General features: G+C 55.3%; 1 protein-coding gene across 1 annotated transcript; it reads right to left on the bottom strand.

Moving 5' to 3' along the window:
• Positions 1 to 713: 713 nt before the first annotated feature.
• On the bottom strand, positions 714 to 24,958 carry ZNF395 (zinc finger protein 395). Its single transcript, XM_041407140.1, has 11 exons — positions 24,783 to 24,958; positions 18,874 to 18,990; positions 18,239 to 18,843; positions 15,458 to 15,597; positions 13,071 to 13,156; positions 7,371 to 7,783; positions 7,158 to 7,258; positions 6,130 to 6,403; positions 4,109 to 4,196; positions 2,529 to 2,643; positions 714 to 2,445 (listed from the first exon to the last, which is right to left on the bottom strand). Exons 2-11 carry the CDS (start codon positions 18,986 to 18,988, stop codon positions 2,334 to 2,336), a joined length of 2,049 nt encoding a protein of 682 aa, XP_041263074.1. The 5' UTR covers positions 18,989 to 18,990; positions 24,783 to 24,958; the 3' UTR covers positions 714 to 2,333.
• Positions 24,959 to 24,964: the final 6 nt, after the last annotated feature.

Genomic DNA, 24,964 nt, shown 5'->3' with positions numbered 1-24,964 from the left:
AGGAAAAAGGAGAGGGAAAAAGGGGGGAAAGAAAAAAGGAGGAAAAAAGGAAGAAAAAAGGAGGAGAAAAGGAAGAGAAAAAATTAGGAGAAAAAGAGGAAAAAAGGGAGGAAAAAGGAGGGAAAAGGAGAAAAAAAATGAGAGCAGGAGGAAAAAGGAAGAAGGAAAAAGGAGAGGGGAAAAGGGGGAAAAGAAAGAAAAAAGGAGGAAAAAAGGAAGAAAAAAGGAGGAGAAAAGGAAGAGAAAAAATGAAGACAAAGGGAAGAAAAAAGGGGGAAAATGAGGAAAAAGAAAGAGGGAAAAAAGAAGAGAAAAAGAAGAGAAAAAAGGAGAAAAGGAGGGGGAAAATGAGAGAAAAGGAGGGAAAAGGAGAAAAAATTAGGAGAAAAAGAGGAAAAAAGGGAGGAAAAAGGAGGGAAAAGGGAGAGGAAAAAGGAGGGGGAAAAGAAAGAAAAAAGGAGGAAAAAGGAAGAAAAAAGGAGGAGAAAAGGAAGAGAAAAAATGAGGACAAAGGGAAGAAAAAAGGAGGAAAAAGGAGGGAAAAGGAGAAAAAAGAAAAAGGAGGAAAAAAGAAGGAAAAAAGGAGGAGAAAAAAAGGAGGAAAAGGAGAAAAATGGCCCAAAAAACTCTCATGATTTTTTAAAATTCGAATTTTTGTCCCCAAAAACGGTCCTAAAATCTCTCTTGGGTTTCAAAATCCCAATTTTCTTCATCCTTGTCCCATTTTTGGGGCATTTTCCAGCAAATCTGGGAAATTCGGGAAAATTTTGGGTCCTCAAAGCACTCAGGACAAAATTTCCTCTTTTGCTGATGCCACGGGGAATTGATCAGGTTGAAAAGTGGGAAAAATGGGAATTTTTAAATTAAAATTCCCAAATTTCCCAGGGAATTCCTAGATTTCTGAGAGATTTCCTGAGGGAATTCCCAGATTTCTGAAGGAATCTGGGTGGGAAAAGGGAAATAATGGGATGGAATTCAGTGTCTGCTTGCAGCAATGAGGAAATTCCTAAATTCCCGAGGAAATTCCTAAATTCCCGAGGAAATTCCCAAATTTCTGAGGAAATTCCCGAATTTCTGAGGGATTTCCTGAGGGAATTCCCAAATTCCTGAGGGAATTCAGGTGGGAAAAGGAGAATATGGAGGTGAAATTCAGTCTCTGCTCACAGCAATGAGGAAATTCCCAGATTCCTGAGGAAATTCCCAGATTTCTGAGGGAATTCCCAGATTTCTGAGGGAATTCCAGGTGGGAAAATGGGAATAAGGAGGCAAAATCTCATTGCTCACAGCAATGAGAAAATTCCCTGATTCCTGAGGGAATTTCGGTGGGAAAAGGGTTATGAATAAGCGGGGCGGAATTCAGTCCCTGTTTTCAGGAATGAGGAAATTCCTGAGGAAATTCCCACATTTCTGAGGGAATTCCCAGATTTCTGAGGGAATTCCAGGTAGAAAAGGGAAGGAGAGAGGCAAAATTCAGTCCCCGCTTGCAGCAATGAGGAAATTCCCAGATTTCTGAGGGAATTCCCAGATTTCTGAGGGAATTTCGGTGGGAAAAGGAGAATAATGGGGCGGAATTCAGTCCCTGCTTGCAGCAATGAGGAAATTCCTGAGGAAATTCCCAAATTTCTGAGGGATTTCCCAGATTTCTGAGGGAGTTCCCAGATTTCTGAGGGAATTCTCAGATTTCTGAGGGAATTCCCAGATTTCTGAGGGAATTTCGGTGGGAAAAGGAGAATAATGGGGCGGAATTCAGTCCCTGCTTGCAGCAATGAGGAAATTCCTGAGGAAATTCCCACATTTATGAGGGAATTCCCAGACTTCTGAGGGAATTCCAGGTGGGAAAAGGGGAATAGGGGGGTGGAATTCAGTCCCTGCTTGCAGCAATGAGAAAATTCCTGAGGAAATTCCCAAATTTCTGAGGGAATTCCCAGATTTCTGAGGGAATTCCAGGTGGAAAAGGGAAGGAGAGAGGCGAAATTCAGTCCCCGCTTGCAGCAATGAGGGAATTCTCAAATTTCTGAGGGAATTCCCAGATTTCTGAGGGAATTTCGGTGGGAAAAGGGGAACAATGGGGCGGAATTCAGTCCCTGCTTGCAGCAATGAGGAAATTCCTGAGGACATTCCCAAATTTATGAGGGAATTCCCAGATTTCTGAGGGAATTTGGGCGGGAAAAGAGGAATACGGCAGCGAAATTCAGTCTCCACTCGCAGCAACGAAGGACTCCCGGATTTCTGAGGGAATTCCCAAATTCCTGAGGGAATTCCCAGACTCCTGAGGGAATTCCCAGATTCCTGAGGGAATGCCAGGTGGGCACGGGGGAACGGGGCAGTGAAATTCAGTCCAGGAAGCGCTGGCAGGCCTTTTTCCAGCGGCACGCCGTGCACCACTGCTCCCGGTGCTCGATGCCGTAAACCTTGCGGCATTTCTTGGCTTCGCCGCGGGTTTTTCTGGGAAAAGGGGGAATTACTGGGTTTTCCCGCTGCTGGGCTGAGGGGTTTTGGGGGGTTTTGGGGTTTTTTGGGGGTCTTACCTGGTGCTGAGGGAGGCGCGGGGCGGGGAGGCCACGAGGAGCCGGGGCGGCAGCAATGGCGGCGGCTGAGGGGGCTGAGGGTCGCTGAGGCTGAGGGAGCGGCTCCGCGCCTGAGGGGGGAGAAGGGGCAAAAAGGGCAAAAACGGGGAGGAAAGGGGGGAAAAAGGGATGAAAAGGGGGAAAAGGGGGATAAAAATGTCGAGGAGAGGGGTTTTGAGGGCTCTGTGCAAAAGTGTGCTCGGATGGGAAGAGGAAAAAGGAGGCACTGGCTCATGCAGGGCACAGCTGGCAGAGGTGGCACTGACCGGTGACAGGGATGGCAGGGGGAGGTGGCACTCAGGCAGGGGGAGGTGGCACTGACAGGGCGGATGGGAAGGAGGGGGGAAGGGAGGGGAAAAGGGTGGGAAAAAAGGGCGGGAAAAAAAGAGCGGGAAGGGGGGAAAAAGGAGGAAAAAAAGGGAAAAATGAGAGAAAAGGGAAGGGAAATGAAGGGAAAAGGAGAGGAAAAAAGGAAGATAAAAAGGAGGGAAATAGGACTGAGAAAACTGGGAAAAAATGGGGGAAGGGATGGGGAAAAGGAGGGAAAAGGAGGGAAAAAGGAAGGGAAACGGAAAATGAGGGGAAAGGGGGGAAAAGGAGGAAAAAAGGAGAAAAAGGGATAAAAACGAGGGGAAAGAAGGGGAAAAGGAGGAGAAAAAGGGATAAAAAGGTCGAGGAGAGGGGTTTTGAGGGCTCTGTGCAAAAGTGTGCTTGGATGGGAAAGGGGGGAATGGGGGAAAAGGGTGGGAAAAAAAGGTGGGAAAAAAGAGCAGGAAGGGGGAGGAAAAAGGAGGAAAAAAGGGAAAAAATGAGGGAAAAGGGAAGAGAAAAGGAAGGGAAAAGAACAGGAAAAAAGGAGGGAAATAGGACTGAAAAATGAGGAAAAATGGGGGAAGGGATGGGAAAAAGGAGGGAAAAGCAGGAAAAAAGGAGGGGAAGAAAGAGGGGGAAAGGAGGGAAATTGAGGGGAAAAGGAGAAAAAGGAGAGGAAAAGGAGGGAAAAGGAGGGGACAGGATGGAAAAGGAGGGAAAAGGAGGGAAAAAGGAAGGGAAACGGAAAATGAGGGGAAAGGGGGGAAAAGGAGGAAAAAAGGAGAAAAAGGGATAAAAACGAGGGGAAAGAAGGGGAAAAGGAGGAGAAAAAGGGATAAAAAGGTCGAGGAGAGGGGTTTTGAGGGCTCTGTGCAAAAGTGTGCTTGGATAGGAAAGGGGGGAAGGGGGGAAAAGGGTGGGAAAAAAAGGTGGGAAAAAAAGGTGGGAAAAAAGAGCAGGAAGGGGGAGGAAAAAGGAGGAAAAAAGGGAAAAAATGAGGGAAAAGGGAAGAGAAAAGGAAGGGAAAAGAACAGGAAAAAAGGAGGGAAATAGGACTGAAAAATGAGGAAAAATGGGGGAAGGGATGGGAAAAAGGAGGGAAAAGCAGGAAAAAAGGAGGGGAAGAAAGAGGGGGAAAGGAGGGAAATTGAGGGGAAAAGGAGAAAAAGGAGAGGAAAAGGAGGGAAAAGGAGGGGACAGGATGGAAAAGGAGGGAAAAGGAGGGAAAAAGAGGAAAAAGGAGGGGGAGGTGGCAGCGGCCCAGCTGATGCTGGTGAAGATGTGGGGGGACACCGGGATCTGGATGGAGGGCAGAGCCTGGGGGGACACGGGGACAGGGTCAGCTCTGGGAATGCCCCACTCCGTGGGAATGGCCCACTCCATGGGAATCCCCCATTCCCTAAAAACCTCCCATTCCATGGAATCCCCCATGGAATCCCCCATTCCCAGGAATCCCCCATGGAATCCCCCATTCCCAGCAATCCCCCATGGAATCCCCCATTCCCGGACCCCCGTGCTGTGCCCCGCTCCCGCTGTCCCCCCCATGGGGACACGGCTGTGTCGTGTCCCCCCCTCAACACCCCAAATCCCGCCCGGAATCCTGCCCCTCCCCCCACTCAGGGATGTGTCCCGCTGGTGGCACTGCCACCCCTGGGAATGACATCCCTGAGAGTGACATCCCTGAGAGTGACACCCAGGAAAAAAGGAGGGGAAGAAAGAGGGGGAAAGGAGGGAAATTGAGGGGAAAAGGAGAAAAAGGAGAGGAAAAGGAGGGAAAAGGAGGGGACAGGATGGAAAAGGAGGGAAAAGGAGGGAAAAAGAGGAAAAAGGAGGCACTGGCTCATGCAGGGCACAGCTGGCAGAGGTGGCACTGACCGGTGACAGGGATGGCAGGGGGAGGTGGCACTCAGGCGTGACACCCCTTGCAGGTGACACCCCTTGGCAGGTGATATCTCTTGGGGACAAGGACATGGGGTGCCCATGGGGTGGGGGGGCACAGCTGGGAGCCACACCCGGGCAAGGGACACCAGGGGACACCAGGGGACAGGGACACAAATCCTTGAGCTGGGGACAGGACAGGGACACAAACCCCTGAGTTGGGGACAGGGACACAAATCCTGGAATGTTCCCATCTCCATCCCCAGCCATGTCCCCATGGATGTCCCCAGCTGTGTCCCAGCTCTGTCCCCATGGATGTCCCCAGCTCTGTCCCCAATGTCCCCAGGATGTCCCCAGCCATGTCCCAGCTCTATCCCCAGCTCTGTTCCCAACCATGTCCCTGCGATGTCCCCATGATGTCCTCAGCTCTGTCCCCAGCCATGCTGCCATGGATGTCCCCAGCTCTGTCCCCAGTGTCCCCAGGGATGTCCCCAGCCATGTCCCAGCTCCACCCCTAGCTCTATCCCCAGCCGTGTCCCTGCTGTCCCCAGGGATGTCCCCAGGGATGTCCCCAGCCGTGTCCCAGCGGGGATACCATGGATGTCCCCATGGATGTCCCCAATGTCCCAGCTCTGTCCCGAGCCACGTCCCAGCTCTATCCCTGGCTCTGTCCCCAGCCGTGTCCCTGCTGTCCCCATGAATGCCCCCAGCTGTGTCCCAGCTCTGTCCCCAGCCATGTCCCCAGCTCTGTCCCCAGGGCTGTGTCCCAGCTCTGTCCCCAGCCATGTCCCCAGCTCTGTCCCCAGCCATGTCCCTGATGTCCCCATGGATGCCCCCAGCTGTGTCCCAGCTCTGTCCCCAGCGCTGTCCCCAGCCATGTCCCCAGCTCTGTCCTCAGCCATGTCCCTGCTGTCCCCATGGATGCCCCCAGCTGTGTCCCAGCTCTGTCCCCAGGGCTGTCCCCAGCCATGTCCCCAGCTCTGTCCTCAGCCATGTCCCTGCTGTCCCCATGGATGCCCCCAGCTGTGTCCCAGCTCTGTCCCCAGGGCTGTCCCCAGCCATGTCCCCAGCTCTGTCCTCAGCCATGTCCCTGCTGTCCCCATGGATGCCCCCAGCTGTGTCCCAGCTCTGTCCCCAGGGCTGTCCCCAGCCATGTCCCCAGCTCTGTCCTCAGCCATGTCCCTGCTGTCCCCATGGATGCCCCCAGCTGTGTCCCAGCTCTGTCCCCATGGATGTCCCCAGCTCTGTCCCCAATGTCCCCAGGATGTCCCCAGCCATGTCCCAGCTCTATCCCCAGCTCTGTTCCCAACCATGTCCCTGCGATGTCCCCATGATGTCCTCAGCTCTGTCCCCAGCCATGCTGCCCTGTCACCTGGTAGGCGTGGTCGGCCTGGATGTGCCAGAAGGAGCCGGGGGCCGAGTGGCTCAGGCCGGGCTGGCCGGGGCCGGGCTGGACCACGATGGGGACAGAGCAGGACACGGCCCCGCTGGCACCGGGGACAGCGCTGGGGACAGCGGGGACAGCGCTGGGGACAGCGGGGACAGCGGGGACAGCGGGGACAGCGGGCGGTGGCAGCTCCGGGGGCGGCTCCTCGGGCACGCGCAGCTCCGTGAAATAGAAATCCTCCTCACGCTCCGAGCCATCCCTGCCAGACACGGGACACGGGGACATGGGGACAGCAACAGGGGGACATGGGGACACGAGGACATGGGGACAGCAACACGGGGACATGGGGACATGGAGACATGGAGACAGCAACACGGAGACATGGGGACAGCAACACAGGGACATGGGGACATGGAGACAGGGGCATGGGGACATGGGGACAGCAACACAGGGACATGGGGACACGGGGGACAGCAACACGGGGACATGGGGACACGGGACACAGGGACATGGGGACACAGGGACATGGGGGACAGCATACATGGGGACAACAACAGAGGGACACATGGGACAACAGAGGGACATGGGACAGCAACACGGGGACACGGGTGACAGCAACATGGGGGACAACAGAGAGACATGGCAGACAGCAACAGAGGGACACAGATGACAACAGGGGGACACAGGGACACGGGTGACAACAACAGAAGGACACAGGGACACGGGTGACAGCGAAGGGACACGGGTGACAACAGAGGGATACAGGTGACAGCAAAGGGAGGGACACGGGTGACAACAGAGGGATACAGGTGACAGCGAAGGGACACGGGTGACAAGAGAGGGACAACAGCTTTGGTGACATGGAAGTGCCCATTTCCCACGGGATTTCCCACAGGAACGGGCCATTCCGGAGGGATCATTCCCAGGGGTTCGGGCCCGGGAACCCCGGGAATCCCGGGAATCCTGGGAATCCTGGGAATTCCGGGAATCCCGGGAACCCCGCAGTGCCTTACCCCAGGTGCCGGGTGCGCACGTGGCGCTTGATGCCGACGCCGGAGCGCAGCACTTTGCCGCAGCCGGGCCACAGGCACTTGAACAGCAGCCTGGCCGAGCCCTGGGGACACAGAGCGCTGTCACCCCGCGCGGTGGCACCGTCCCCTGCCCGCTGGCACCGTCCCCTGCCCGCTGTCACCATCCCCTGCCCGCACAGGGACGCTGCCACCCACCTTCCTGCGGCGCGGCGCGGGCTCCTCCGGCGCCGGGGGCTCGGGGTCGGTGTCGAAGCCGTCATCGCTCAGAGGGGACAAGGTGACACTGCCGGCACGGCAGGGAGGGGACGCGGTGGCACTGCCAGGGTAATGAGGAGGGGACGCAGTGGCACTGCCGGGACAGTGCGGAGGGGACGCGGTGGCACTGCCAGGGTAATGAGGAGGGGACGCGGTGGCACTGCCAGGGTAATGAGGAGGGGACGCGGTGGCACTGCCAGGATAATGAGGAGGGGACGCGGTGGCACTGCCGGGACAGTGCGGAGGGGACGCGGTGGCACTGCCAGCGCTGCTCCAGTGGCCGCTGGTGGTGCTGCTGCCGCTGTCCGAAATGTCCCCGCTGTCCTTCCAGGGGTCACCGGCCGCCTGCGAGGCTGAGAGAGGGGACACGGTGCCACTGTCACCGAGGGGATACAGTGCCACTGTCACCAAGGGGACACGGTGGCGCTGTCACCGAGGGGACACGGTGCCACTGTCACCGAGGGGACACAGTGCCACTGTCACCTTGGGGACACGGTGCCACTGTCACCGAGGGGACACAGTGCCACTGTCACCTTGGGGACAACGCCCTTCCCCTGAAGCCCAGCTCTGCCGGGAGGTCGGGGGTTCAATCCTGGGAAATTCCCAGAGTTTTATCCCAAACTTTGATGCCTCTCCCTGTTTGTCCCAATTTCCCTTGGTGCCACCCCGGACTGTCCCCTTTGTGTCACCCCCAGGACTGTCCCCTTGGTGCCATCCCGGACTGTCCCCTTGGTGCCACCCCTGGATTGTCCCCTTGGTGCCACCCTGGGACTGTCCCCTTTGTGTCACCCTGGACTGTCCCCTTTGTGTCACCCTGGATTGTCCCCTTTGTGTCACCCCCGACTGTCCCCTTGGTGCCACCCCCAGACTGTCCCCTTGGTGCCACCCGGGACTGTCCCCTTGGTGCCACCCCGGATTGTCCCCTTGGTGTCACCCTGGGATTGTCCCTTGGTGCCACCCCAGGACTGTCCCCTTGGTGCCACCCCGGCCTGTCCCCTTTGTGTCACCCCAGACTGTCCCCTTGGTGCCACCCGGGACTGTCCCCTTGGTGCCACCCGGGACTGTCCCCTTGGTGCCACCCGGGACTGTCCCCTTGGTGCCACCCGGGACTGTCCCCTTGGTGCCACCCTGGGATTGTCCCCTTGGTGCCACCCCTGATTGTCCCCTTGGTGCCACCTTGGATTGTCCCCTTGGTGCCACCCCGGGTGACCGCGGGCCTTTCCCGCCGCTCCGGGTTATTTTTGTCCCTCCCGGGAGCCGCTGACTCCTCGGGAATGAAGCGGCTCCCAAAAAAAGCCGTGACCGGGAATTGTCCCCTGGCAGGGGGTGGCACCGAGGGGACGCCCGGAGCCCCGCCAGGGCGCAGAGGGAATTCCCCTCCCTGGAATTCCCTGGGATCAGGGAGCGGCCAGGCGGGATCGGGACTTCTCCCACATGGTTCCAGGTTGGAATTTGGGAACAATTTCTGCCCCATTCCTGAGGAATTCCAAATTCCCGTGCAAGTGGCACTTGGGGACAAGGACATGGAATTCCCTGGCAGGAGGAACTGGGATTTCTCCCAGGGAAGAGCCAGAAGTTCTCCCAGGAGAAGTTCAGGTTGGATTTTGGGAACAATTCCTTCATGGAATGGGTTTTCCAGGGAGGTTTGGAATCCCCATTCCCAGAGGAATTCCAGATCCCCACGGGTGGCACTTGGGGACATGGATCTGGAATTCTGTGGCAAGTTGGACTGGGATTTTTCCCATGAAATGGACTTCAATTCTTCCTGGAGAAGTTCAGGTTGGATTTTGGGAACAATTCCTGCCCAGGGAGCTTTGGAATTGCCATTCCCAGAAGAATTCCAAATCCCTGTGGAAGTCCCACTTGGGGACACGGATCTGGAATTCCCTGGCAGGTGGGATCGGGATTTTTCCCAGGAAATGAACTTAAATTCTCCCAGGAGAAGTTCAGGTTGGATTTTGGGAATTCCTTCATGGAATGGCTTTTCCAGGGAGCTTTGGAATCCCCATTCCCAGAGGAATTCCAAATCCCTGTGCAAGCGGCACTTGGGGATGGGGATCTGGAATTCCCTGGCAGGCAAGAACACGATTTCTTCCAGATTTTTTCAGGGAAGTTCAGGTTGGACTTTGGGAACAATTTCTGCCCCATTCCCAGCGGAATTCCAGATCCCATGGAAGTGGCACTTGGGGACACGGATCTGGAATTCCCTGGCAGGCAAGAACACGATTTTTTCCAGATTTTTCCAGGGAAGTTCAGGTTGGATTTTGGGAACAATTTCTTCCCCATTCCCAGAGGAATTCCAAATCCCCACGGAAGTCCCACCTGGGGACACGGATCTGGAATTCCCTGGCAGACAGGATCAGGATTTCTCCCAGATTTTTCCAGGGAAGTTCACGTTGGACTTTGGGAACAATTCCTTCCCCGTTCCCAGGGAATTCCCCTCTCCTTCCCCGCCCCCATCCATCCCCAGCTCCCGCCGCTGCTCCAGCCCTCCCGGGATTTGGGGGGGTTTTTTCGGGATGCACTCACGGGGGCTGCGCAGGGCGGGGCTGCAGGACAGGCTGGTCAGCACCAGCGCCGCCACCATCTCGTCCATCTCCACCGCCGCCGGCCGCCTGCGCCCGGCACCGACCGACCGACGGACCGACCGACGGACGGACACGCGCACGCGGCGGGAGAGGAACGGCCGGAAAGGAAGGGACGGCGGGAAAGAAAGAAACGGCGGGAAAAATGTCAGAACCATGACAGGAAAATGTGGGGAAAACGTTGGGTAAAAGGTCGGGAAGTGTCGGGAAAACGTTGGGGAAAAGGTCGGGAAATGTCGGGAAAACGTTGGGGAAAAGGCCGGGAAATGTCGGGAAAAACGTGGGGAAAATGGCCCCCCTGGGATTGTCCCCTTGGTGCCCCCCTGGATTGTCCCCTTGTGCCCCCCCTGGACTGTCCCCTTGGTGCCACCCTGGATTGTCCCCTTGTGCCACCCCTGATCGTCCCCTTGGTGCCACCCCGGATTGTCCCCTTGGTGCCACCCCTGATTGTCCCCTTGGTGCCACCTTGGATTGTCCCCTTGGTGCCACCCCGGGTGACCGCGGGCCTTTCCCGCCGCTCCGGGTTATTTTTGTCCCTCCCGGGAGCCGCTGACTCCTCGGGAATGAAGCGGCTCCCAAAAAAAGCCGTGACCGGGAATTGTCCCCTGGCAGGGGGTGGCACCGAGGGGACGCCCGGAGCCCCGCCAGGGCGCAGAGGGAATTCCCCTCCCTGGAATTCCCTGGGATCAGGGAGCGGCCAGGCGGGATCGGGACTTCTCCCACATGGTTCCAGGTTGGAATTTGGGAACAATTTCTGCCCCATTCCTGAGGAATTCCAAATTCCCGTGCAAGTGGCACTTGGGGACAAGGACATGGAATTCCCTGGCAGGAGGAACTGGGATTTCTCCCAGGGAAGAGCCAGAAGTTCTCCCAGGAGAAGTTCAGGTTGGATTTTGGGAACAATTCCTTCATGGAATGGGTTTTCCAGGGAGGTTTGGAATCCCCATTCCCAGAGGAATTCCAGATCCCCACGGGTGGCACTTGGGGACATGGATCTGGAATTCTGTGGCAAGTTGGACTGGGATTTTTCCCATGAAATGGACTTCAATTCTTCCTGGAGAAGTTCAGGTTGGATTTTGGGAATTCCTTCATGGAATGGGTTTTCCAGGGAGGTTTGGAATCCCCATTCCCAGAGGAATTCCAACTCCCCATGGAAGTGGCACTTGGGGACACGGATCTGGAATTCCCTGGCAGGTTGGACTGGGATTTTTCCCAGGAAATGCACTTAAATTCTCCCAGGAGAAGTTCAGGTTGGATTTTGGGAACAATTTCTTCCCCATTCCCAGAGGAATTCCAACTCCCCATGGAAGTGGCACTTGGGGACACGGATCTGGAATTGCCCGGCAGGAGGAATTGGGATTTCTCCCCAAATTGTTCCAGGTTGGAATTTGGGAACAATTTCTTCCCCATTCCCAGAGGAATTCCAACTCCCCACGGAAGTCCGACGTGGGGGCACGGATCTGGAATTCCCTGGCAGGTAAGATCAGGATTTCTCCCAGATTTTTCCAGGGAAGGTCACCTTGGATTGGGAACAATTTCTGCGCCATTCCTGAGGAATTCCAAATCCCTGTGGAAGTGGCACTTGGGGACACGGATCTGGAATTCCCTGGCAGGCGGGATCGGGATTTTTCCCAGAAAATGAACTTAAATTCTCCCAGGAGAAGTTCAGGTTGGATTTTAGGAATTCCTTCATGGAATGGCTTTTCCAGGGAGCTTTGGAATCCCCATTCCCAGAGGAATTCCAAATCCCTGTGCAAGCGGCACTTGGGGACACGGATCTGGAATTCCCTGGCAGGCAAGAACACGATTTCTTCCAGATTTTTTCAGGGAAGTTCAGGTTGGACTTTGGGAACAATTTCTTCCCCATTCCTGAGGAATTCCAGATCCCCATGGAAGTGGCACTTGGGGACACGGATCTGGAATTCCCTGGCAGGCAAGAACACGATTTTTCCAAATCCCTGTGGAAGTCCCACTTGGGGACACGGATCTGGAATTCCCTGGCAGGTGGGATCGGGATTTTTCCCAGAAAATGAACTTAAATTCTTCCAGGAGAAGTTCAGGTTGGATTTTGGGAATTCCTTCATGGAATGGCTTTTCCAGGGAGCTTTGGAATCCCCATTCCCAGAGGAATTCCAGATCCCTGTGCAAGCAGCACTTGGGGACACGGATCTGGAACTCCCTGGCAGGCAAGAACACGATTTTTTCCAGATTTTTCCAGGGAAGTTCAGGTTGGATTTTGGGAACAATTTCTTCCCCATTCCCAGAGGAATTCCAAATCCCTGTGCAAGCGGCACTTGGGGATGGGGATCTGGAATTCCCTGGCAGGCAAGAACACGATTTCTTCCAGATTTTTTCAGGGAAGTTCAGGTTGGACTTTGGGAACAATTTCTTCCCCATTCCTGCGGAATTCCAGATCCCATGGAAGTGGCACTTGGGGACACGGATCTGGAATTCCCTGGCAGGCAAGAACACGATTTTTTCCAGATTTTTCCAGGGAAGTTCAGGTTGGATTTTGGGAACAATTTCTTCCCCATTCCCAGAGGAATTCCAAATCCCCACGGAAGTCCCACCTGGGGACACGGATCTGGAATTCCCTGGCAAACAGGATCAGGATTTCTCCCAGATTTTTCCAGGGAAGTTCAGGTTGGACTTTGGGAACAATTTCTTCCCCATTCCCAGAGGAATTCCAACTCCCGTGCAAGTGGCACTTGGGGACACGGATCTGGAATTCCCTGGCAAGTGGGATCAGGATTTCTCCCAGATTTTTCCAGGGAAGGTTCAAGCTGGATGTTGGCAACAATTTCTTCCCTATTCCCAGAGGAATTCCAAATCCCCACGGAAGTCCCACCTGGGGACACGGATCTGGAATTCCCTGGCAGACAGGATCAGGATTTCTCCCAGATTTTTCCAGGGAAGTTCACGTTGGACTTTGGGAACAATTCCTTCCCCGTTCCCAGGGAATTCCCCTCTCCTTCCCCGCCCCCATCCATCCCCAGCTCCCGCCGCTGCTCCAGCCCTCCCGGGATTTGGGGGGGTTTTTTCGGGATGCACTCACGGGGGCTGCGCAGGGCGGGGCTGCAGGACAGGCTGGTCAGCACCAGCGCCGCCACCATCTCGTCCATCTCCACCGCCGCCGGCCGCCTGCGCCCGGCACCGACCGACCGACGGACCGACCGACGGACGGACACGCGCACGCGGCGGGAGAGGAACGGCCGGAAAGGAAGGGACGGCGGGAAAGAAAGAAACGGCGGGAAAAATGTCAGAACCATGACAGGAAAATGTGGGGAAAACGTTGGGTAAAAGGTCGGGAAGTGTCGGGAAAACGTTGGGGAAAAGGTCGGGAAATGTCGGGAAAACGTTGGGGAAAAGGCCGGGAAATGTCGGGAAAAACGTGGGGAAAATGCCAGGAAAACATCAGGGAAACGTCGGGAAAGCGTCGGGAAAACCATCAGGGAAAACGTCGGGAAGAACGTTGGGAAAAGGTCGGGGAAAATGTCAAGAAAGCGTTGGGGAAAAGGTCGGGAAATGTCGGGAAAAAACGTGGGGAAAATGTCGGGGAAACGTCGGGAAAAACATTGGGAAAACCATCAGGAAAAACGTCGGGAAAAGGTTGGGAAAACCATCGGGAAAACCATCAGGAAAAACGTTGAGAAAAGGTTGGGAAAAGGTTGGGGAAAATGTTGGGAAAATGCAGGGAAAATGTCAGGAAAACCGTTGGGAAAAACATTGGGGAAAATGTTGGGGAAACGTTGGGAAAAACGTTGGGGGAACGTCAGGAAAACGTTGGGAAAAATGTTGGGAAAATGTTGGGAAAACGTTGGGAAAATGATCGGGAAAATGATGGGAAAATGTGGGGGAAACATTGGGAAAAGGTCGGGGGAAACGTTGGGAAAATGTGGGGAAAACGTCGGAAAAATGTCAGGAAAAGGTTGGGGAAAATGTCGTGGAAAATATCAGGGAAAACATCGGGAAAACCATCGGGAAAACCATCAGGAAAAATGTCGAGAAAAGGTTGGGGAAAACGTCGGGGAAAATCGTTGGGAAAAGGCCGGGAAATGTCGGGAAAAACGTGGGGAAAATGTCAGGGAAACATCGGGAAAGCGTCGGGAAAGCATTGGGAAAACCATCAGGGAAAACGGCGAGAAAAGGTTGGGGAAAACGTAGGGAAAATCGTTGGGAAAAGGTCGGGGAAAATGTCAGGAAAACGCAGGGAAAATGTCGGGAAAACCATCGGGGAAACGTCGGGAAAACGTCGGGAAAACCATCAGGGAAAACATCGAGAAAAGGTTGGGGAAAACGTTGGGAAAAACGTTGGGAAAAGGTCGGGGGAAATGTCAGGAAAATGCAGGGAAAATGTCGGGAAAAATATCGGGGAAAACGGCGGGAAAAATGTTGGGAAAATGTGGGGAAAACATCGGGAAAATATTGGGAAAAATGTGGGGAAAACGTCAGGAAAGCATCGGGAAAACCATCAGGGAAAACGTTGGGAAAAAGTTGGGGAAAATGCTGGGAAAATGCAGGGAAAATGTCAGGAAAACCGTTGGGAAAAACATTGGGGAAACGTTGGGAAAAACATCGGGAAAATGATGGGAAAACGTCAGGAAAACGCAGGGAAAACGTGGGGAAAACATTGGGAAAAGGTTGGGGAAAACATCGGGAAAAACGTTGAGAAAAGGTTGGGGAAAACGTCGGGAAAAACGTCGAGAAAAAGTAGGAAAAACATCAGGAAAAGGTTGGGGAAAATGTTGGGAGAACGCAGGGAAAATGTCAGGAAAAACACTGGGGAAAATGTTGGGGAAATGTTGGGAAAACGTTGGGAAAATGTTGGGAAAATGTCAGGGAAAATGATCGGGAAAATGATGGGAAAATGTGGGGGAAACATTGGGAAAATGTCAGGAAAACGTCGGAAAAACGTTGGGAAAAGGTTGGGAAAACGTGGGGGAAATGTCAGAAAAACGTCAGGAAAACGTCGGGAAAACATTGGGTAAAATGTCGGGAAAAACGTGGGGAAAATGTCAGGAAAACATCAGGGAAACGTCGGAAAAATGTTGGGAAAACGTTGGGAAAAGGTCGGGAAAACGTCAGGGAAAACGTCAGGAAAAACATTGGGGAAAATGTCAGCTGGGATCCAAATCAGGAATAGCTCAGGATTTGGGATCCAAATTGTGGAAACCTAGGATTTGGGATCCAAGTTGGGGAATCTTAGGTGGAAAAACTCTGGGATCCAAACTGGGGAATCCCAGAATTTAGGATCCAAACTGGGGAATCCCAGAGTTTGGGATGCAAACTGGGGAATCCCAGAATTTAGGATCCAAACTGGGGAATCTCAGGCACAGAAACGCTGGGATATCCCAAGATTTGGGATCCAAGTTGGGTCATGCCAGGATTTGGGATCCAGACTGGGGAATCCCAGGATTTGGGATCCCGGGAGAAGACACCGACCTTTTGGGAACGTCGATGCTGCTGGACACGGATCTCTCGGGAATGCCGGGAGCGGGCAGGGACGGGGCTTGGAGCGGGTCCTGCGCCCTCCAGCATGCCGGGAATCCTGGGATCTGCTCATCCAGGGAACTGAGGAACACCTGGAGAAGGTTTGGGACGGCCTTTGGGGTCACCGCTGATCCCACGGGATCCTCCTTTGGGATCGGGGATGATCCTGTCCTGCAGGGCTCGGATTTCACATTCCCAAGTCGATCCCGAAAAATCTGCTCTGCCCACCCCCAGCAATCCCAAATCCAGGGATTTCCTGAGCGTTGGGATTTCCACCCCCAGCAATTCCCAGACTGGACAACCCCAGGAATTCCAGGAATTCCCAGCCCCAAGATCCAAGGGGAATGGCACATTCCCAGATTTTTGGGGTGTGCCCATGAATTTTTCTGGAACTCGCTGATCCCATGGGATCCTCGTTTAGGATCAACCTTGATCCTGTCCTTAGATTTCGGATTCCTATGGGAATCTTAATCCCAACCCAACCCATCCCAAAAAAATCTGCTCTCCCCACCCCCAGCAATCCCAAATCCAAGGATTTCCTGGGATTCTGGACACTTCCCCCCTGGATCTGGGTGTTCCCAAAGTGATCCAAGCGGATAAAAGGATTAAAATCCCGATGGAAAAAGGATCCCACGCTCCAGGAAGGGGAAGGAGCTGCGCAAACCCCTCCTGCTCCATCCCAAATTCCCAAATTTCCTCGTGATGGGGAATTTTCCAGCCCTGTTCATGGAAAAGTCTCCCCCACCCACAGGGGAAAATCCCTCGGTGGAATTGTCACCCCCGGGATCCCATCCCGGCCGGTGCCACGGCGGGATCGGGATCCGGGGATCGAGGATTTTCCATGGATCTCAAGGATCCAGAATCTCACACTGGAATGGGGGAGACTGAATTCCCTTGGGATTGGGAGACTGAATTCCTTCAGGATTGGAACTGGGGGATTTGATTCCTTTGGGATTGGAATGTGGAAAATTTTATTCCCTCGGGATTGGAATTGGGAGACTGCATTCCCTTGGGATTGGGATATTGAATTCGCTTGGGATTGGAATGTGGGAACTTTAATTCCTTTGGGATCGGGATGTGGGAACTTTAATTCCTTCGGGATCGGGATTTGGAGATGGAATTCCCTTGGGATTGAGAGGTTTGATTCCCTCAGGATTGGAATGCGGGGGATTAAATTTCCTTGGGATTGAAATGTGGGAACTTTAATTCCTTTGGGATCGGGATGTGGGAACTTTAATTCCTTCGGGATCGGGATTTGGAGATGGAATTCCCTTGGGATTGAGAGGTTTGATTCCCTCGGGATTGGAATGTGGGGGATTAAATTCCCTTGGGATTGAAATGCGGGAACTTTAATTCCTTTGGGATTGGAATGTGGGAACTTTAATTCCTTTGGGATTGGGATTTGGGAACTTTAATTCCTTCAGGATTTGGATGTGGGGGATTTGAATCCTTTGGGATTGGAACTGGAAGATTTGATCCCCACGGGATTGGAATGTGGGGGATTTGATTCCCTTGGGATTGGAATGTGGGGGATTTGAATCCTTTGGGATTGGATCTGGGAGGTTTGATTCCCACGGAATTGGAATGTGGGAAATTTGATTCCCTTGGGATTGGAACTGGGAGACTGAATTCCCTTGGGATTGGAATGTGGGGGATCTGATTCCCTCGGGATTTGAATTGGGGGATTTGATTCCTTTAGGATTGGAATGTGGAAACTTTGATTCCTTCGGGAGTGGAACGTGGGAGATCTGATTCCCTCAGCACTGGAATTGGGAGACTGAACTCCTTTGGGATTGGAATGTGGGAGATGGAATTCCTTTGGGATTGGGAGCTTGAATTCCCTCAAGACTGGAACGTGGGGGATTTGATTCCCTTGGGATTGGAATGTGGGAACTGTAACTCCTTTGGGATTGGGAGATTTGATTCCCTCGGGACTAGAATGTGGGAAATTTGATTCCCTTGGGATTGGGAGACTGAATTCCCTTTAATTCCTTGGTTGAAATGTGGGAACTTTAATTCCTTCGGGATTGGAATGTGGGGGATTTGATTCCCTCAGGATTGGAATGCAGGAACTTTAATTCCTTTGGGATTGGAACTGGGAGATTGAATTCCCTTGGGATTGGAATGTGGAAACTGTAACTCCTTTGGGATTGGGAGATTGAATTCCCTTGGGATTGGAATGTGGGAACTTTAGTTCCTTTGGGATTGGGAGATTTGATTCCCTCGGGACTAGAATGTGGGAAATTTGATTCCCTTGGGATTGGAACTGGGAGACTGAATTCCCTTGGGATTGGAATGTGGGAGATTTGACTCCCTTGGGATTGACATCGGGGGATTTGATTCCCTTGGGATTGCAACGCGAGAACTTTAATTCCTTTGGGATTGAAATGTGTGGGATTTGATTCCCTCTGGATTGGGATTGGGAGACTAAATTCCTTTGGGATTGGAATGTGGGAAATTCAATTCCTTTGGGATTGGGATGGGAAGCCAGGAGCAGCTCCTGGAAGGGAATCCCACTGGATGTTCCCAAACCATCCTCAGCAGGACTGAAGCCCTCAGGACACGCTTTGGACTCTTTTTTCCGGGAAAAAAAAAAAAACCAAAACACTTTTCCATGGAATTTGGGATTCCTCCAAAGGAAATGGATTTTGGGATTCCACCAAAAACCCCCAGGTCCCTGCAGATTTAGGAAAATCCCTGGAATATTTCTCCCACCGTGCCCCCAGGAGGTACCTGCTGATCGTGGAGCTGCCGGAGGCTTCCGGGATTCAGGAATCTGGGACTGGGGGATCCGGGATCGGGGGATCCGGGATTGAGGAATCCAGGATTTGGGAATCCGGGATTGGGGGATCTGGCTTTGGAGGATCCAGGATTTGGGAATCCGGGATTGAGGGATCCAGGATTGGGGGATCTGTGATCGGGGGATCCGGGATTGGGGAATCCGGGATTGAAGGATCCGGGATTGGGGGATCCAGGACTGGGAAATCCGGGATTGAGGGATCTGGGATTGGGGGATCCGGGATTGGGAGATCTGGGATTGGGGGATCCAGGATTTGGGAATCCGGGATTTGGGAATCCAGCTTTGGGGGATCCCAGATTGGGGAATCCGGCACTGGTGCATCCAGGATTGGGGGATCCAGGATTAGGGAATCGAGCACTGGGGGATCCGGGATTTGGAGATCTGGGATTGGGGAATCCAGGACTGGGAGATCCGGGATTCAGGAATCCAGCACCAGGGGATCCAGGATTCAGGAATCCAACAGCGGGAGATCCGGGATTGGGCGATCCAGCACCAGGAGATCCGGGATTTGGGAATCTGGCTTTGGGGGATCCGGGATTTGGGCATCCAGCAGCGGCGGATCCGGGATTCGGGAATCCAGCAGCGGCGGATCCGGGCGTGCCGTCCCGGGGCGGGGAAGGTTCCGGAAGGCGGGCGCCCAGCAGGGAGCGCTTCCCCAGGCGGCGCGAAAGCGCGGCGGCCATGGCTGCGGACAGACGGACAGACGGACACGGGCTGGCACCCGGGGCTGGCACCGGGCACGGGGGAGATGGACGGACACGGGGGTGGCACTGGGACAGGCAGACGGACACGGGGGGGGCACTGGGACAGACAGACGGACACGGCGGGGGGGGGGCTGGGGCAGACAGACGGACACGGGGGGGGCACTGGGACAGACAGACGGACACGGCGGGGGGGGGGCTGGGGCAGACAGACGGACACGGGGGGGGCACTGGGACAGACAGACGGACACGGCGGGGGGGGGGCTGGGGCAGACAGACGGACACGGGGGGGGCACTGGGACAGACAGACGGACACGGCGGGGGGGGGGCTGGGGCAGACAGACGGACACGGGGGGGGCACTGGGACAGACAGACGGACACGGCGGGGGGGGGGCTGGGGCAGACAGACGGACACGGGGGGGGCACTGGGACAGACAGACGGACACGGCGGGGGGGGGGCTGGGGCAGACAGACGGACACGGGGGGGGCACTGGGACAGACAGACGGACACGGCGGGGGGGGGGCTGGGGCAGACAGACGGACACGGGGGGGGCACTGGGACAGACAGACGGACACGGCGGGGGGGGGGCTGGGGCAGACAGACGGACACGGGGGTGGCACTGGGACAGACTGACGGACACGGGGGTAGCACTGGGGACAGACAGACAGACGTGAGGGTGGCATTGGGGACAGACAGACGGACACGTGGGTGGTGGTGGGACAGACAGACAGAGGTGGGGGTGGCACTGGGGACAGACAGACGGACACGGCGGGGGTGGTGCTGGGACAGACAGACGGACACGGGGGTGGCACTGGGGACAGACAGACGGACACGGGTGTGGCACTGGGACAGACAGACGGACACGTGGGTGGTGGTGGGACAGACAGACAGAGGTGGGGGTGGCACTGGGGACAGACAGATGGACACGGGGGTGGCGGTGGGGCAGACAGATGGACACGGGGGTGGCATTGGGGACAGACAGACAGACACAGGGGGTGGCGGTGGGGCAGACAGATGGACACGGGGGTGGCATTGGGGACAGACAGACAGACACAGGAGTGGCATTGGGGACAGACAGATGGACACGGGGGTGGCATCCAGAGCTGGCACTGGGGACAGAAACTCTGGGATATCCCAGGATTTAGGATGGAAATCGGGGAATTCCAGGGTTCGGGATCCAACCCAGGCAATCCCAGCCACAGAAACTCTGGGATATCCCAGGATTTAGGATCGAAATCGGGGAATTCCAGGGTTTGGGATCCAACCCAGGCAATCCCAGGCATAGAAACTCTGAGATATCCCAGGATTTGGGGATCAAATCAGGGAATTCCAGGGTTTGGGATCCAAACCAGGGAATCCCAGCCACAGAAACTCCAGAATATCCCAGGGTTTGGGATCCAAATCGGGGAATTCCAGGGTTTGGGATCTAAATTGGGGAATCCCAGGCACAGAAACTCTGAGATATCCCAGGGTTTTGGGATCCAAATCAGGGAATTCCAGGGTTTGGGATCCAAGCCGGGCAATCCCAGGCATAGAAACTCTGGGATATCCCAGGGTTTTGGGATCCAAAGTGGGGAATTCCAGGATTTGGGATCTAAATTGGGGAATCCCAGCCACAGAAACCCTGGGATATCCCAGGGTTTGAGATCCAAAGTGGGGAATTCCATGGTTTGGGATCTAAATTGGGGAATCCCAGCCACAGAAACCCTGAGATATCCCAGGATTTGGGATCCACATCAGGGAATTCCAGGGTTTGGGATCCAAACAGGGAATCCCAGCCACAGAAACTCTGGGATATCCCAGGGTTTGGGATCCAAAGGGGGGAATTCCAGGGCTTGGGATCTAAATTGGGGAATCCCAGCCACAGAAACTCTGGGATATCCCAGGGTTTGGGATCCAAAGGGGGGAATTCCAGGGCTTGGGATCTAAATTGGGGAATCCCAGCCACAGAAACTCTGGGATATCCCAGGGTTTGGGATCCAAAGGGGGGAATTCCAGGGCTTGGGATCTAAATTGGGGAATCCCAGCCACAGAAACTCTGGGATATCCCAGGGTTTGGGATCCAAAGGGGGGAATTCCAGGGCTTGGGATCTAAATTGGGGAATCCCAGCCACAGAAACTCTGGGATATCCCAGGGTTTGGGATCCAAAGTGGGGAATTCCAGGGCTTGGGATCTAAATTGGGGAATCCCAGGCATGGAAGCTCTGAGATATCCCAGGATTTGGGGTTCAAATCAGGAAATGCCAGGGTTTGGGATCCAGGCCGGGCAATCCCAGGCATAGAAACTCTGGGATATCCCAGGGTTTGGGATCCAAAGGGGGGAATTCCAGGGCTTGGGATCTAGATTGGGGAATCCCAGGCATGGAAGCTCTGAGATCTCCCAGGATTTGGGGTTCAAATCAGGAAATGCCAGGGTTTGGGATCCAGGCCGGGCAATCCCAGGCATAGAAACTCTGGGATATCCCAGGGTTTGGGATCCAAAGGGGGGAATTCCAGGGCTTGGGATCTAGATTGGGGAATCCCAGGCATGGAAGCTCTGAGATCTCCCAGGATTTGGGGTTCAAATCAGGAAATGCCAGGGTTTGGGATCCAGGCCGGGCAATCCCAGGCATAGAAACTCTGGGATATCCCAGGGTTTGGGATCCAAAGGGGGGAATTCCAGGGCTTGGGATCTAAATTGGGGAATCCCAGCCACAGAAACTCTGGGATATCCCAGGGTTTGGGATCCAAACTGAGACATCCCAGGGTGTGGGATCCAAATTGGGAAATTCCAGGGTTTGGGATCCAAATCAGGGAATTCCAGGGTTTGGGATCCAAACCAGGGAATCTCAGGCACACAAACCCTGATATTTCCCAGGGTTTGGGATCCACATCAGGGAATTCCAGGGTTTGGGATCCAAGCCGGCCCCTTGGCCGCCGTCCAGCTCCGAAGCCGCTCCCCATTCCCTCGGGATTTCATTTTCCCTCCTTCCCTTTTTCCTTCCCTCTCCGGCCCCGGCAGCCAGAGGGGAGGAAAAAAGGGAAAACCCTGCCCCAAGCCAAATTCCCGGAGCTTCCAGAGGATTTTTGGACACTGGATCCCATCCCTGCCACGGCCGTGCCGAGAAATCCCCGCCCGATGTCCCAAAAATCCCAAAGCGCCCGGCTGTTCCCAATCCATCGGATCCCAAATTATTCCCGGCGTGGGTTTGGGACCGAGTTTTTCCCAAAAAAAAAAAACCCGTCAGCACCTCGCGGAGGTTTGGGAAAGGCGGGGTTGGAAAATGAGGAATGGTTGGTTTGGAGAGAGGGGAATGTCTTGATTCTCGTCCCGGGTGGTTTTTTGGGAATAAAAACCAAATTTTTGGCACTAATCCCTCTCTGGAGAATGCCAAAATCCCCTTTTTCCAGGATTTTATTTTTTTTTCCGGGAGAAATTCATCCTCACTCCCAACAATCAAAGTCCAGGCTGTGGCAGACCCCAAAGCGGAGAACAGATCCACTTTTCCCCTCACGCTTCCCAAAAAAACCCCAAAATAATCCCAAAAAATCCACGCCCCAGCGGCACACGTGACCGGGAAGCGAGGTCCCCGCCGGGAGCGGTTTGGGGAATTTGGGGTTTTTTTTAAAATAAAAAAAACCAAACACCCCCAAAACTGAACCGAACTCCCCGCGAGTCAAAGCTCCCAGAACAGGAGATTCCCAAAGTTTCCTCCTGGATTTTGCCCGCCAGGAAAAACTCCCCGAGTGACTTCGGGAGGGAAATTATTCCAGAGGGGAAACACTTTTGGAAGACCAAAATCAGGATTTTTTTGGGTTTTTTTTTTGTTTTTTTCTTGAGGAGCCGGCGAGGGCGGAGGAAGGAAAGGGAGAGGGGGAGCCAGGGCGGGATTCCTGGAGCCGTGAATTCCTGGATCCAGGAATTGCGCGTATTCCCGACCGCGGGGCACGTGGGGAAAGCGGAGGAGGAGGAGGAGGAGGAGGAGGCTCGGCCCGGGATGCCCGCGGGGCGAGGAGGGGCAGCCGGCAGGGGCTGCGGCCCCTCGTTCTCTTCTCCCCTCACTCTCCCCTCCTTCTCCTCCTGCTTCTCTTCCCGGTTCTCCCCCTCGTTCTCCCCTCACTCTCCCCTCGTTTCCCCCTCCTTCTCTTCCCTCTCTCTCCCCTCACTCTCCCCCTGCTCTCCCCTCGTTTTCCCCCTGCTTTTCCCCTCATTCTCCCCCGGTTCTCCCTCACTCATTCCTCTTTCCCCCCTCTCCCCTCGTTCTCTCCCCCTGCTTCTCCTCCCTGTTCTCCCCTTCATTTCCCCTCATTCTCCCCTCGCTCTCCCTTCGTTCTCCCGCTGTTTCTCCTCCCGGTTCTCCCCTCGTTTTCCCCCTGCTTTTCCCCTCACTCTCCCCTCGTTTTCCCCTCGTTTTCCCTCTGCTTTTCCCCTCTTTCTCCCCCGGCTCTCCCCCCCTTCTCCCCCTGCTTCTTCCCCCTTTTTCCCCCGGTTCTCCCCTCACTCTCCCCTCGTTTTCCCCCTGCTTTTCCCCTCACTCTCCCCTCGTTCTCCCTCTGCTTTTCCCCTCTTTCTCCCCCGGTTCTCCCCTCGTTTCCCCTCGCGGTTCTCCCGCCCAGCCGGCCCGGGGATGAGGCCCCGCTGTTTACACCCAGGGCTCTCGGGCCGCTTTTTTGTCGCTTCCTGGCTTGGTTTCAGCTTTACAAAGCTCGCGTTTAGCGCTGGTTTATGTTTGGGCCCTCCAGGCTTTTTGCCTGCGTGGGGCTGGGACTCCCCTCCACACCCATTTCCAAGGGATTGGGATCTTCCTGCACCCCATTCCCAAGGATCTGGGCTCCCTTTTAACCCCATTCCCAAGGATTTGGGCTCCCTTTTTACCCCATTCCCAAGGATTTGGGCTCCCCTTTACCCCATTCCCAAGGATTTGGGCTCCCCTTTACCCCATTCCCAAGGATTTGGGCTCCCCTTTACCCCATTCCCAAGGATTTGGGCTCCCTTTTTACCCCATTCCCAAGGATTTGGGCTCCCTTTTTACCCCATTCCCAAGGATTTGGGCTCCCTTTTTACCCCATTCCCAAGGATTTGGTCTCCCCTTTACCCCATTCCCAAGGATTTGGGCTCCCTTTTACCCCGTTCCCAAGGATTTGGGCTCCCCTTTATGCGGGACTGGGGGGACAAACAGCGGGACTGGGGAGGGAACAGAGAGCAGGCAGGGAATGCCCCGGGATGGGGGGGACACGGACACCGGGATAAGGGAACACGGACACCGGGATAAGGGAACACGGACACCGGGATAAGGGAACACCGGGGTCGGGCAGGGAATGCCCCGGGATAAGGGGACACGGACACCGGGCAGGGAATGCCCCGGGATAAGGGGACACGGACACCGGGCAGGGAATGCCCCGGGATAAGGGCACACGGACACCGGGCAGCCCCCCCGAGGATGCCCCGAGCCCGGAGCAGGACGCGGGGAAGGCGCTGCGCTCACCGGGCCCGGCAGAAGCGGCTGCCCCCCGGCCCGGCCCGGCCCGGCTCGGTCCCCGCTCACCTCGGGCTGTTTTGAAACGCTCCCGGTTCCCGGTTCCCGCCGGGCCGGGCGGGGCGGGGGCGGAGCCGCGGCCGGGCGGGAATCGCCGCTCCCGCGCGCGGGGTTTTTTTTAATTATTTTTTCCCCCTATTTTTTCTTTTTTTCCCTTTTCCCCCGCTCTCCGCCGCTCAGCCAGGAAGGGAAGGAGGAGGAAGAAGAAGGAGAATTAGGGGAGGAAGCCGAGGCCGGGCCACGCCGCGCCGCCACTCACCGCGGAGCCGCGCTCCGAGCCTCGCCTCGCCGCCGGCCGGGTTAAAGCTCCCGGGGCCGGGCTGCTGTAAACAACCTCTCCCCACATGCTCGGCCCCTTCCTGCGCATTGGCTCCGCCGCTGCCTCTCCGTGCAACGCCCCCGCCGCCCGGCCCCGGCCCCGGCCCCGGCCCCGGCCCCGGC

Source organism: Onychostruthus taczanowskii, unplaced genomic scaffold (assembly GCF_017590055.1).
Source record: "Onychostruthus taczanowskii isolate IOZ18803 unplaced genomic scaffold, ASM1759005v1 scaffold254, whole genome shotgun sequence".
Taxonomy (NCBI): domain Eukaryota; kingdom Metazoa; phylum Chordata; class Aves; order Passeriformes; family Passeridae; genus Onychostruthus; species Onychostruthus taczanowskii.
The sequence above is the reverse complement of the archived record's forward strand: the minus strand, read 5'-3'. Positions and strand labels throughout refer to the sequence as shown.

What these genes read in the sequence shown, in the direction of transcription:
- ZNF395 (XM_041407140.1), bottom strand. Translation starts at nt 18,988, where the DNA reads ATGGCCGCCGCGCTTTCGCGCCGCCTGGGGAAGCGCTCCCTGCTGGGC. An exon ending in CCCCGCCCTGCGCAGCCCCC is followed by an intron (nt 7,784 to 13,070) that starts GTGAGTGCATCC and finishes CCCCTCTCTCAG; the next exon opens with CCTCGCAGGCGGCCGGTGAC. An exon ending in CTCCCCCTCCTTTTTCCTCT is followed by an intron (nt 2,644 to 4,108) that starts TTTTCCCTCCTT and finishes CCCTTCTCCCCC; the next exon opens with CTCAGGCGCGGAGCCGCTCC.